Source organism: Heloderma suspectum, chromosome 2 (genome assembly GCF_057233095.1).
Source record: "Heloderma suspectum isolate Gila_16-S chromosome 2, 16-S_ref, whole genome shotgun sequence".
NCBI classification, from domain to species: Eukaryota; Metazoa; Chordata; class Lepidosauria; order Squamata; family Helodermatidae; genus Heloderma; species Heloderma suspectum.
Window position 1 is genome coordinate 246,825,578 of NC_139459.1, and position 13,511 is coordinate 246,839,088.

The 13,511-nt window shown below is 46.3% G+C and overlaps 1 protein-coding gene across 1 annotated transcript in view; it reads right to left on the reverse strand.

The window, feature by feature from the left end:
- Positions 1–11,792, reverse strand: part of ADRB2 (adrenoceptor beta 2) — an 88,425-nt gene extending 76,633 nt beyond the window's left edge. The window contains exon 1 of the mRNA XM_084838679.1: positions 10,204–11,792. Coding sequence (XP_084694805.1) covers positions 10,204–11,398 — 1,195 coding nt within the window. The 5' untranslated portion in view covers positions 11,399–11,792. The remainder of the gene's footprint in view (positions 1–10,203) is intronic.
- Between the last annotated feature and the right edge of the window lie 1,719 nt (positions 11,793–13,511).

Genomic DNA, 13,511 nt, shown 5'->3' on the forward strand with positions numbered 1-13,511 from the left:
GAGATTTTCCTAGACGCCAGATTGTTCATCACATCATAAAAGCTAAGCTGCTGTAACATACGAAGGCATGGACTAGATGTCAGCATTCTGTTTTTTCGCATGCAATGGCAAAAACATTCCCATTATAGGAGGCAATTAAATAAATGCATAGATCCAGTGTTGGATAAGAGAAGGATTTTTAAAATTACTTTGTAGGAGGAGGAGGAGGCAGAGGAGGAGGCAGTGGCCCAGGTAAGGAGCTAGGGGTTTGCATGGGGGCATCAGGGGGCGAAGCAGGATTTGGATGACTGAATCCTGCTTCGGGTTCAGGGCCAACGTGTGTCATCCCCCCCCCCCCGCCGAATCAGCCAGAGCCAAATCGGGTCCACCTGCAAAGCCACAAAGCGGCTTCTGAGTCAGATCGAGGGGTCCCTGCACAGCCCTACTTTTATGTGCAGCATGGGGTTGGTTGCGTATCTATCCACATATGGATTTCTCCCTTTCTTCTGTCAGCAATTCCTTGCTCAGCATGGGGCTGCTTCTAAAACTCTCTCAAACTTTAGGCAAGGCATATCTAGCAGTATGGATGCTGCTTCCAGAGAGGATTTATGCACATACAGAGTCAACGGAACTCTTTGAACTGAGGCCTCTATATTGTTATGTTACTCTAACTTCTGCCAGCAGCTTCCTAGAGCGTTCAATTGTTTGCACACTTCAGTGAGTGCAATTTATGTTCTGTATAATTGATATCATCATCATCCTGCTTTTCTGGAAATCATTCCAAGTGGCTTGCAAAAATAGAAATAATAAAAATACATTAAAAAGCAATGCATAAAACAGTGCAAGAGAGAGAGAGAGACACAGAGAGAGAAGCAGGTCATTAAACCAACGTAAAAGCTGTGGTCACAGAAATTCCTTAAAACAGCAGAACAATTAAACATTAAGAGACTTTTGAAATTTTTTTAAAAATGTATTCAGTAGACATCCCAAAAATGTGCCCAAGGAGAGCTTGGCAGAGACTTACTGGGGTGGCATTCCAGTTCTGGTGCCACCACATGGATAGTCTTGCCTCTTGCACCCACCCAATCCCACATGGGACAGAAAGCAGGGCCAGGGAGGCTCCTGACCTTCACTGTAAAGTTTGGGCAGGTTCATATGGGAGCAGGTGGTTCTTATGTGCCTGACCTAAGGCTCATGAAGCCAGGAAAGTCGTTCTTTATGTTCTACAGTCAAAGTAATTGAAATTACACAAGGTAAATCTGGAATTCAAGCAGCAGAAGTTGTGGAGCGTCATCTTTTCAGGATTAGAGTACCTGAATTAGGGATGATATTATTATTATGTTGTTGTTGTTGTTGATGATGAGATGCTTTTTTCAGAAAATGACCCAAGACATTTTATAACAGGGATTAAAATATGCCAAAACAGTAAAACAATTTAAAAGAGCTAAAAACGCGTAACAATAAAATAACAGAAGAAAAAGGCTCCACTTGGATGTTCATCTAAAGCAATAATTGGAGATCAGCATGTCATATGCTGATAGTACCAACTTGTTTGCTGCTGAAGTGTCAGCTGATAGATTTCTAAACTTCCTCATATCTCCTGGAATATCTTCAGGCACTATCATGGGGGCACTAACTCACCCAGCACAACAAGTCAGTATCCTACGTCAGCTTTGAAAGAACAAGAGAAGAACAGGGTGCTCCTGAAGTGGTAATTTAGTAAACTTCGGCACAACGTGGCTCAGGACAGGAGGTATTTAACTATGTGCACTACTTTGTGAAACTTGATTTATCAACCTTAAGAAGGCCTAATTCATGTGAAATCCTCCACCCAAAAGAACTGAGCCATCACCCATGGTGTACCACACCGAACCACGGCTCTGTGTGGAAATGGTTAGTCAGGGTAGATGTATACATAAGAATATAAGAGCCCTGCTGGATGAGACCAAGACCTATCTAGTCCAGCACTGTGTTCCCACAGTGGCCAACCAGATGCTTATGGGAAGCCCACAAGCAGGACATGAATGTTACAGTACCCCTTCTCCTCGTGTTCTGCAGCAACTGGTATTTAGAGGCATAACCAGGGTGGGACAGGAGTCAGGACTGTAATTTCTGCACAGAGGCCTGTGTGTGTATACCTGTGGGATAGGCACTGAACACATGATGTGTAGCTTCACTTTTTGCAGTGTTCAGATTGTGTGTTAAGAGACTACACACTGGGGAGTATGTGCCTGTCCAGCAGTTATGACCAAGTAGGGTGGCCATGTGTCCTCTCATCAGCAACAACATCAGCTCCACTTAGGTTTTCAAGTTATAGATCAGGCTCTACTAAACCTTGAGCTACATATGCTAATGTATAGGGCTCTCTGGGTAATTTTGGTCTCATCAGCAATGCAATTAATCACAATGCCTAAACGCTGTGGAAAGTGTCTCCCTTGCTCCCTGCAATGTACTCCTTCAGGTTTCTCTGCAGCTCGGAACATGATGACTGTTCATCTAGCATCACATGACAAAGGAGATATGATCATGATTCTCGCTATGAGGCATTTAAAAATATCAATAGCCTATCCGGCATGCTGAGTATGTCCATGTGCTTTCTGCTGTGGTGGGTTTCAGGTTTAGGAGAGTCACTGTGTGTTTTAATAAGATGTGCAGCGCAATCCTATGCATGTTCACCCAGGAAAAATAAACACATTCAGTGGGATTTACTTTCAAGTAGGTGTACATAAGACTATAGTCCGTGTGGACACTGGTACACATTAGAAAATGCTATTTGGAGCTTGCTGATGTTCAGGGCCCTAGAACGTCACTAAAGGGCTTACATAGCATTTCATCCACCCTTGACCACAAGGATCCATGGATCCAATAAACCAGCATTTTATAGATATAAATGAGCTAGTGCGGTACTGTGGTTGGAGTGTCAGACTAACACTGGGAAGACTCAGGTTCAAGTTCCCATTTACCATGAAGCTCACTGGGTGACTTGGGGCCAGCCACTTCCTTTCAGCCTAACCTACCTCACAAGGTTGTTGTGAAAATGGGGTGGGGGAGAGGAACTACATATGCCATCTTGAAATCTTTGAAGTTAAGATGTAATATACGTGTAATAAATACTATAAAGACTGCAACACATACATGAATTGCCGTTCTTTGCTGAGGTAACGCAACTGTGTTTGCATTATGTCCTACCGTATGCCAGTCTCCTGTATCTAAATCCTTCTGCCGTGTAGAACAGGCTTCATTAACAAACAGCACCTGATTTTCCCAAGTCTGCAAGTTGCACCCTGTGTCAGGTTTCACTGTGGTAGGACAGCCTGTTAACGTTTATCTGAAGAGAAAATGTTTTTGTAGACTTGGCGCTTTTTCTCAATTGTGTACTCTTCCAGCGTCATTATTCCACGTGTTGCCCTGAGATGGGGACAAGCATTGTACTGAGATGAAACTGTACACTGGACGTGCTTATAACCCATAATGGACAAGAAGAGGAAAGGGACTAATAAAAATTACTAAAAAAAAAAGTGCTCTACTTGCTGACTGGGCATGACGACTGTGACTAGAAAACAGCAACAAGGCCCCCTAGAACATGTCACTTAGATGGCTACGAGGAGAAGTGCCCTCAGTCTATCTTTACTTTTTCTAAGCACAGAAATATCTACTGGGTTTGTGCTCACTCCAAAACCTAATCCCAGAGCCCAGCTCCACTTCGTTCCAAGAAGGCTGTAAGAGTGGTGGTTTCTTTGCTCCCCCACCCCCTTCCACAACTCTTCTTCTATTTGGACAGTTCTAATTACCTAACCCTCTGCAATTAGATTACTGAAATTAGCTGGGCTCCTCCTGATTCATGATAGATTCCTGTCCTTCCTGTGGCCCTGTGTGTGTGTTTTAAAAAAAGGCCTGCAACAAAAACACGTGCTTGCAAAAGAGTTTTTGGAGAACACAAAATATGATGTTTTACAGTGTCCCTGAGAAGAATTGTATTTGAAATGCATTGGGCCCAATAAATAATATTTCATCTACTTAGAGCAGGGGCGGGCAACCTCAGGCCTGGGGGCCAAATCTGGCCCTCCTGGGCTTCCCAAGATGCCTCCTTCCCCTAACCCCAGTGATTTGGTGGTTTCTTGGCTTTTGTGCAGTTTTCTCTCATTCTAAAAGGTTGAAATTAGAGCTATGCACAAAATGGCCTCTCAGAATTATCCATTCCATTTGTGGGCAGAGAAATTGGGGAAACAATTTCACTTAATTTCTCCAAGGGAAGGAGAAATTCAACAATTTATCACAGGTAGGGCTCACCATTGACAGCGGTCATGGCTCAGCGTTTCTTTTTTCTTTAGGGTTTTTTTACAAGTTTTTTTGTGCTGCCACTGCAAGAGGCAACAGCATCAACTGTGTTGGCAGCCTGGCCCCCATTTTGCACCCCCTACTATGCAGTTGTGAGACAAGTCTAATGTCTAATTGGATTTAGTGAGACTTACCTTGGAGTAAACATGTGTAGAATCAGGCTACATGTCTCATATTTACAGTACAAGCCAATACATGTTTATTCAGAAGGAAGTCACAGGGTGCTTGTCCCCTAGTTAAGTGTGTTCCTTTTTGGTAAGAGAAATACGCTGAATCTCTGGGTTAAAGTATACTTGACAACTGCTTTGAAATGGAAGGAAGAGTTTGTCAGTTTCACTCTCCCCCACCCCAAGTAGTTTCCCCTCAAAAGTTTGCAGCAACATGTCCTTCCTCTTTCATCCAACTTCAGGAAGGGCAGGGCTTTTTTGACTGCTTAATGACTTGGCCTGAGTGAAAACAACCTCAAGCCTGACAGGGCACAAGTTGAAAGTTTATGAAGGTGCATTCTGGGACATGGAATACGACTGTGAGAAACAGCTCATGCATGGCAGAGTTAGGTGTTTGGTGGTGCCCGTAGAGTGGGTAGAAGCGTTTTGAGAAAGAACAAAATGTTGTATATTTTGGAAACAGCATCTTCTATGGACTCGGCAAATCTCTGAGCAGTTTCACCAAAGGAGGCAGTCAGACAGGAGTCTTGTTCGGTATTTTCACATAAAGAAATATTCCCATCAAGCACATGTCTCATCAAGACACACCAGTCAGGGGATGCCCTTAGAGAGAATAAGTTATATCCATCACGGGGTTTGCTAAGCAAAACTGGAGGGTAAAACCACAGAAAGTACAATCAGTGCTTTAATATGTACAAAACAAAAGGAGATGGTCCCAAATGCATTTTGAGCACAAACAGCTCTTCATCAGAGGATACATTTCGGTCGACACTATACGTTCATACACTTGCTATTCCTTTAATAGTCCTTTGTAGACCTGAGGTCCTGTTTTCAGAACTGGCTCTGCCCTCTTTATTTGTTTGTGTCTGTTTTTATTGAGACGCCTGGCCTGCAGACGTCATGAACAATCCAACCCAAAAGATAGCAAATACCAATTACAATGCTTCAGACAATAAACAATAAAATAGTCAATATATTGATATAAAATAGTCAGTATATATAAAGTGCTTTGTCCTCTTTTTAGCGAGGCTAGGTTACAAGAGCTTGCAAGCAGCTCTTTTCTTTTTTTGAAAATCAAACATTATTTTCTTCCCCGATGTTTTCCCCATCAAGGCACTATTCAAGGAAACTTCTCAGAAGAATCCTCGAGGACCAATCCAAAGATTATTAACTGGCTGCCTGCAGCATGAGATACACCATTACTGGCCAGTAGCTATTTCAAGCAAAGAAATCTGGACAAATACATTCAAAGCATAAGATGGATACAAAAACAACCATTATGTGTTAGCAGGATGTTTCGGATAACGAAAGAGCCAAGTAAAAAGGTGTCATCTTATCTAGGACAGGGTAGCCCAAGAAGCTGACCTACTACTTAAGGAGTCATTTGAATAGAGGGATGACTCTTCCCTTCAAAAGTCACGTGACTTGACTCAGACCCAGGAAGTAATCTTTGCCCCTGAGATGCATATGTTGGGGGAGGGAGGGGAAGGCCTAAAGGGTTATGGTCAAAGCCTGACACCAAGCAAGGTTATTATTACCAATGTTGTAGGGGGTCAGCAACAAATTAGAAAAAGTGAAGACATTCTCTAGTGTCCAGGATTTCTAAACCATTGCTGCTTTGCTGTATCTCCTTCTTCTATACCCTCTGGACAACTCCCTATTCCACACACTCATTCTACTCCTCTTTCTCCTTCATCTTTCAGCTGCTATTAAAGTTCACTCTCAAATGACATATTGAGCTAGTTTAGATGTCACACTAACCATGGTTTATCATGATGTGAACAAGCTGCAGAGAATTTTGGGCTTATGCGCTCCCACCTCCCCTCTCCTCCTCAGGCACAGGAGATCAGAAGCTTTTGCTTCCATTTTTCATTAACCATAGCTTGTTTCATCCATACACAAACAAATTGCAGTTAATCTTAACTATGGTTAGTTGAAACAAGCCAACTTCAAACTATGGGTTATGAAGCTGGCTTGTCCCAGCAAACCAAAGTTAATACCAACCACAGTCAACTCTGGATATAACACTAAATGGCACTTAAATCAAAACAGACATGAAAACTTCTAGTCTCTTCCTCACTGCTGTGCCAGAAGAGGAGAGAGAAGTGTGTGAGTCCAAGGCTGGTTCCACTCATGGTAAGTCATGGTTTATTGTGATGTCTGAACTGGCCCTTTGTGAACTAGCACCACTAAAATGTTGCGGGGGGATCAATACTGCAGACTTAAGAGGTTTTCACTATGTACAAAATAACAGAAACATATTATATTTTACTCTTTTCCATTTCGCTGATGTTTACAGCAGTGGGAAAACAGTCACTGAATTCTCTGGGGAGCTTAGAATAGCTCTTAGCCCCAGAAAGGTTGGGAAGGCCTTCAGTTCAGCAATCCAGATATTTTGTGGAGGAATAATAATAATAATAATAATCAGATAGGCAGACAAACAGGAATGGAAAATGTGTCACTGCCTTGTAGAGGATGCAGACTGTGTTATATTCCCTGTTTTGTTTGACTTTGGCACTTTCATATCCCCTTGTCAATTTATGCTCTGAAAATAAATAAATGGGAGATGAACTATATTTAAAACAGTGAATACTCGGGACATCTGCAAGTTTTTTTGCTTCATGCTGTGAGCAAAGATCCTAATGTTAAAGCTTAGCTTTTCTCGCTGCAGCCATGCAAAGGAGCCAGCCCTTGCCTTCCACCCACCTCACACCCTCGACTCCCCTCTTTCCTGCACCTGTTGACTCATGTCTGAATATCAGCTTCCCATTTGACAGCCCTTGAGAACTGGCAGTGGACATGAAGGAAACCCACAAGAAAATAAAAGCAACGTGTCAGGGAAAAAAATCTATTAAGCAAACCAATCAACTAGATAGCAAGCAAGTCATGACTGGGCTGGGCTGACACTAGCACTGCAGTTTTGTCAGCTCTGCGAAAGGGATCGCAACATCTTTCCCTCCAGGGTAATAAGCAAATAGAATGTGAAAGCTTGGGGTAACGCCCCATACTAAGCTTGGACAGAGGCAATTCCTGAGATACTTCTGTAAAATTCCGTTCTATCTGGCCAGCTAAGATACACAACTTTGAGCTGGGGCGGGCAACTTGGTGCCCCCCAGGTGTTTGGGACTACAACTCCTATAATTCCTGACTATGGATCATGTTGGTTGCGGCTTATCAAAGCTATAGTCCAAAACATCTGGAGGGCACCAGGTTGCCTGCCCCAGAATTAGAGGTTTAGCTACCCAGCACTCAGCATTTCATAGAGATCTATATACTGTCTAGGGAATTTCTGTGCCTCAAAATGTTGATTCATTTGAAATGCAAGCGTAATGAATCATCAACTTTGTTGAAACAAGCCTTCCTAATTCGAGAAAACAGGCCTCTTTCCTTCTGGCTTCTCCGCTCCGTCCCTGCACCTCCAAGTGCAATTTGAAATTAAAAATGGGAGCTAGACTTTGATTGCCAGATGAGGGAGCTCTGTGCCAAGCGAGGAATCGCCAACTTTTTTCATTGGAAGTCTGGGCTTGTGCATGACAGATAGCTGCATCCTATTCTGCAGCCGGGGAGGGGGCACATATAGCCACTCACATGGCAGGCTGGCAACATTTGCTGGGCCAGTCAAAACACATGTGTGCACATGACACACATGCACCCCACCCCCGCAAAACCACGTTGGGTGGTTTCAGAGAGAATATCCGGCATCCCCAGCAACAGCCTAAGCCTACTCAGTAAGGCTCAGTTCCAAATGGGAAAGCAAACGCGTTTTAGAATAACATTTCAAGAATTATTACATTTCTGTAGAATCCTAATGGTTTGGCAAAATTCTGTTTGAGGTTTTGGTTTTGGCTTGTTAAATAAACGTGGCAAACCATACTCAGATCAGACAACACGGAGAATAGCAACAAGCTTGTTGCATATGGCCCACTGCTTTCAGCTAGGGCAAATTTGTTGAAAGGCATCAACGCTGATATATTGCGCAAAGTCACACAATATATCACCAAATGATCTGTGGACCCCGTGGCCCTCCCCAAATGCAGTACAAGACAAAGGGTGTCTTTACACAGACAAAAAGGATATCTTCTGGTGGGATAAGAGGACATGGCTACACAGCTCAGTGAACCTAAAATGCCAATGATTACAACAAGGCCTTTCCTTGGCCTAAACACCTCCAGGCAGGGATGAGGTAGAGCACTGAGCACACTGGGTACTGATTTAACAACCAAAAATAATATTATGACCCAGGATCAATCCCATTTCTGTTCCATAATTCATTGCCTGCAGGTTCTTGGGGGGGGCTACATTTTAGCCAAATAGAAAGAGTGGCATTTATGGAGAGGGGGGACATTTACTGTCTTGATTATAGTTTTAATTGTTTAATGCCTTTAAAATCAGTTCATGAACTTAAGCAGCTAGCAAGGGGACCTTAAATGGGAACTGCTTGCGAGCTACTTGCTGATCCAAAACCAGCAGAGCTCTGCTCTGAGCAATAAATACCTTTACCTTCCCGTCACTGCTGGACTAGAAGTCAGAGAAGGACAAATGAAACCACTGGCACACAGGTGATTTAGCCCCTCTGCTATTAGAAATAAATCGTTATTTTACACTGCAGCACAAATTAGGCAATAAACATTTCACTCCACCCAGATCTCTCGCTGTCATCATCTGGCTTGTGTCAACAGGAGCAAAAAGTCTGTTGGTTAATGATTTTACAATAACGAGGCTGAATCCACACTAGTTCTCTGCCATTTGAGACCATGCTTTTCCATCTGCCAAGATGCTAAATATGGAACAATGAACCAAAGTGCAGGGTACCCACAAACCATTTGCATGGGGACAATCTAGTACATGGGCAGGGAGGGTGGGTTGGTTTCGCTACAAAGTGACACAACACACAGTCTCAGTTTCATAAGTAAATAAGCATCTGGGATTTGAATAGTGCTGGCTAATCAAAACAAGTTAACATTGGGGTTGTGTGGGTAGAAACCAATCTATCTATAAATATATCTATATATCTAAAATGAAGGGAAGTTGAAAAATATGTTTACTGTGGTAATCTCAATGAAGATCTGGTATTAATGAAAATTTCAGAAGTTATACTTGCACTGCTTCCTACACGGTGGATGTCCTATATGTGAAGGACTTAAGACAGCTGCAGTGAAGAGCATGTTCAAGCAAGTCAGTCAGTATGGTCAATATTAAAAAGTAAACACTTGACTTTACAGCATACTTAAAAACTGCACAACCAACCCTAACTTCTTGCCTTAAACTTTAAGGCAATCCTTAAAGCTGTCATCCTCCGATGAGCGACAGAGCCATCAGTAGCACCAGATTCCTTCTTGAGTTATGGGATTTCACTAGTAGGAACAGCAGCTCAGTTCAATATTCCTACAACTGTGAGGTAGATGAGGATGATAACACTCCGTCATACTAATAAACTCCTTTGTGGACTGGCCCCTACAGTGTCTTAGCTCTTGGGGAAGAAGAGGACATAGACAAATCCAAAGAGCCCCTTCCTTAAATACTTTCCATAGCCTGGTAACAAGTCAGCACTCAGTGCCTCCCACATTTTGCGTAAACCTTTCCTTAACTGTAGTTGCCGTACAGCCACTACATGCTATTCCCTGTTTAAGTGTCACATGGCGACAATGAAGGCCATGCTAAAGACCATCTGTGCTAGGCTCAGCCCCCTGGAACCGAATGCTACCATGCAACACAGTACCTTTGCAATGCAAAAACGCTTCCCCAGTTGGGGGGCATCCTTCTTCACACAGCAATTCGCTGGCCGTCTCATGTCCCATATGATAGCCATTGTGATCCTCATTGAAGTCACCTTTCCCATTGCTATTAGAATATCCATTGACGTACAATTTCGGGACAGACCTCCGGAAGCAGAGAATCTCCTGAAAAGCATACCTGAAGTCTGGGCTTCGGCAGTAAATTAAGGGGTTGAAGCCAGAATTGACATATCCCAGCCAGTTCAAAATGAGGTACAAGGAATTGGGGATCAAGGGCTCATGGATAGCATGCACAACGTGGACAATGAAGAAAGGGAGCCAGCACAAGGTGAAGGTGCCCATGATAATGCCCAGGGTTTTGAGAGCTTTGTGTTCCTTCAAGCAGAACTTGGACACTCTCCTGTGCCCTGACTTGCCAGCATTCTGCTCCTGCTGTGAACTTTGCTGATGGAACCGCCCTTCACATTTGTCTATCTTCTTGAGGTGCTTCTGGGCAACCTGGAAGACCCTGGCATAGACAAAAACCATGACCACCAATGGCAAATAGAAGGAGATGATGGAGGAAGCAATGGCATACTCTCGGTTGATGAAGAAGTCACAGCAGGTCTCGTCCTTATAGCAGTTCGTGGCCTCCAGCTTGTCAGATTTGTACCAGTCCACCCAGATAGGCAAGAAGGACGTCAGGCTAGAAATGAGCCAAACTAACAGGATAACCATCCTGGCTTTATTCTTGGTCAAGAGGCTTTGATACTTGAAAGGGGACGTGATGGCGAAGTACCTGTCCACGGCAATGACGCAGAGGGTCTCAATGCTGGCCGTCACGCACAGCACGTCGATGGAGGTCCAGAACTTGCACCAGAAGCTCCCGAATTTCCAGGTGCGCTGGATGATGTGGCTGGCTCCGAAAGGGACCACCCCCAGGCCCATCAGCAGGTCCGCGCAAGCCAGGGAGATGATGAAGTAGTTGGTGACCGTCTGCAGCCTTTGGAACCGGGCGATGGCCGTGATCACCAGCACGTTGCCGAAGACGATGGCCAGCACGATCAGGGACATGAGGATGCCCATGCCCACCACCCAGCTCTCGTCGGACGCGGTGGAATTGCCCCGGCTCTGCCCGTCGCCGCTGCCATTCGAGCCCAGCGTGGGCTGCACCGAGCTGGCGGCGCTCACCGTCTCCATAGCGCTGGCTGGACAGGCAGGCGGCTCGAGAAGTTCCGATCGCCTCGTCCGCCGCTCTCCCGGCCAGCAAGTCCCAGCAACTCCGCTCGCGCCGCGCGGAGGCTCCGCCGTCAAGCCGCCCCCGCCCCTCCTTCCGCGGGACGGATCCGAAGTCCCCGGCCGCTTAACCTTTGCAGGCGCGCTGCTCCCAGGCGCTGCAGCAGGCAGGAGCGGGCACGCTGGAGGCGATCCAGGCTTGGCAAGCGCGCGCGGGGCTCGGCGGGACTGGGAGCCTCATCCAGCCGGCACAGCAGCCTTGAAAGCGGCGCGGGCTGGCCGCTGCCGCTGCCGCCGCTCTCGGATCCTCCCCGTGGCCACCTCTCGCGCACGCTTGCCAAGTAGCCCTACTTGATTCGAACTTCTTCGGCAGAGCCCGTTATCTTTAAGGGAGTTTAGAGGAACTCTAATTGTGACGTCGGGCAGCCCCCAGCCAATAGGCTGCCGGGAGGGAGGGGCATGCACACCCTCACAAGGCGCCGCGGGGAGCGCTCGGCGGCGGCGGCTGCTGTCGCCCCACTTCCGTCCGACTGATGTCGCTTCCAGAGGTCCGCTCGCGGCGGTTGCCGCTTGCAAACTCGTAGCCTGCAGCGTGTGGCCCGGCATGGCAGGGGGCCGCCCGCCCCGTCGGGAGCCCGCCCTTCGGCACCTGCCTAAGGAGGCGGCGGCGGCGGCGGCGGCGGCTCCCGAAGAGGAGCAGCCTATAAGGGCAGGAAGAGGGCTAGGAATGGGCTCGCTGCCCCCTCGCTGTAGCCGTGCGAAGGGCGGCTTCTAGCGGGAAGGGCGGGCAAATGTGTGCCCTCGACGGCGCACCTACTCTTCGGGTGCTGCGAGCGGCCAGGCACTCGCCAGATGCCCCAGTTCTCTCTTGGCAATGCACCGCCACTCCACTTGGCCAGATTCCCTTCGCCCATGACCTCGGCACGCTTGACCTGCGCGCCCTGTGCGATCGGGGGCGGGGCGGGGCGGGGCGGGGCGGGGCCTGCACCACTATTCCATCCATCACAATTCCTTTCCAAACCCTGTGTTCCTAATTCAGCCTTACCCAACCTGGTGCTCTGCAGATGTATTGGTTTACAACTCCCACCATTTCCCAGCTAGCAGGCCCCTGGTGAAATATTGTCTCTGTTTCGACTTTTAGGGAGATTTGAGGAATGCCCGTTTCTTTGTCAGTGTACATTCAGGTGCAGGAGAATTTCCGTTTTTGAGTTTTCCATCTCTCCCCTTGATTGGGGTGGAGGGGCTTCCAGATAGTAAGTACTGTATGATGAAGTAGTATAGCCATTTGGAGATTAGGAGCACAATCCCGTGCACGTTTAGGCAGAAAAACAGTCCTCCAACTCCCAGCATTCCCCGGCCAGCATGGCTGGCCGGGGTGTGCTGGGAGTTGTGGACCTTTTTTTCTGTCTAAACATGCACAGGATTATGCTCTAGACTTTTTTTTTTTTTAAGAGAAAACTGTTATGGTCCATTAACAGAGCAGGAGCGATGATGGCTATGTGCTACCTCCAGGATCAGAGACAGCATACCACTAAATACCAGTTGCTGAGGAACAACACGGAGAGGGTGTTATTACCCTGATAGCTTGCTTGTGGGCTCCCTGGAGGTAGCTGGTTGGCCACTGTGGGAAACAGGATGCTGGACTTTGGTCTGATCCAGGAGGGCTCATCTTCTGTTAGGAACTAGCATAGCCAGATAAAAGTGTAACGGGGAGTGGGGGGTGCTCAGGTGGCAATCTTTCATGTCAAAATAAAAGTACACCTGTTTTCATCTATAAAGTATTGGAGGGCATGTGACTTGTCAGAGCTCAGGAAAGGGGGAGAGAGAGAAAAACATTCCAACCCCACTCATTGTCCCTGTGACTCATTCATCACAATGCTATGGATTCTCTCCATGACATCCTTCAAACCCATGCATTCCAACTTCCCAGTTCTAACACAAGCGCCCAGTAGCCAGTCGTCGTGAGAACTTTTGACTCAGATTTTAATATAATTCCTTCCCTGACCCACCTCACATCCCCCCACACCTTACCATTTTAGCTCAACCTCTTGACAATAACCTGCTGCTACAGAATGTG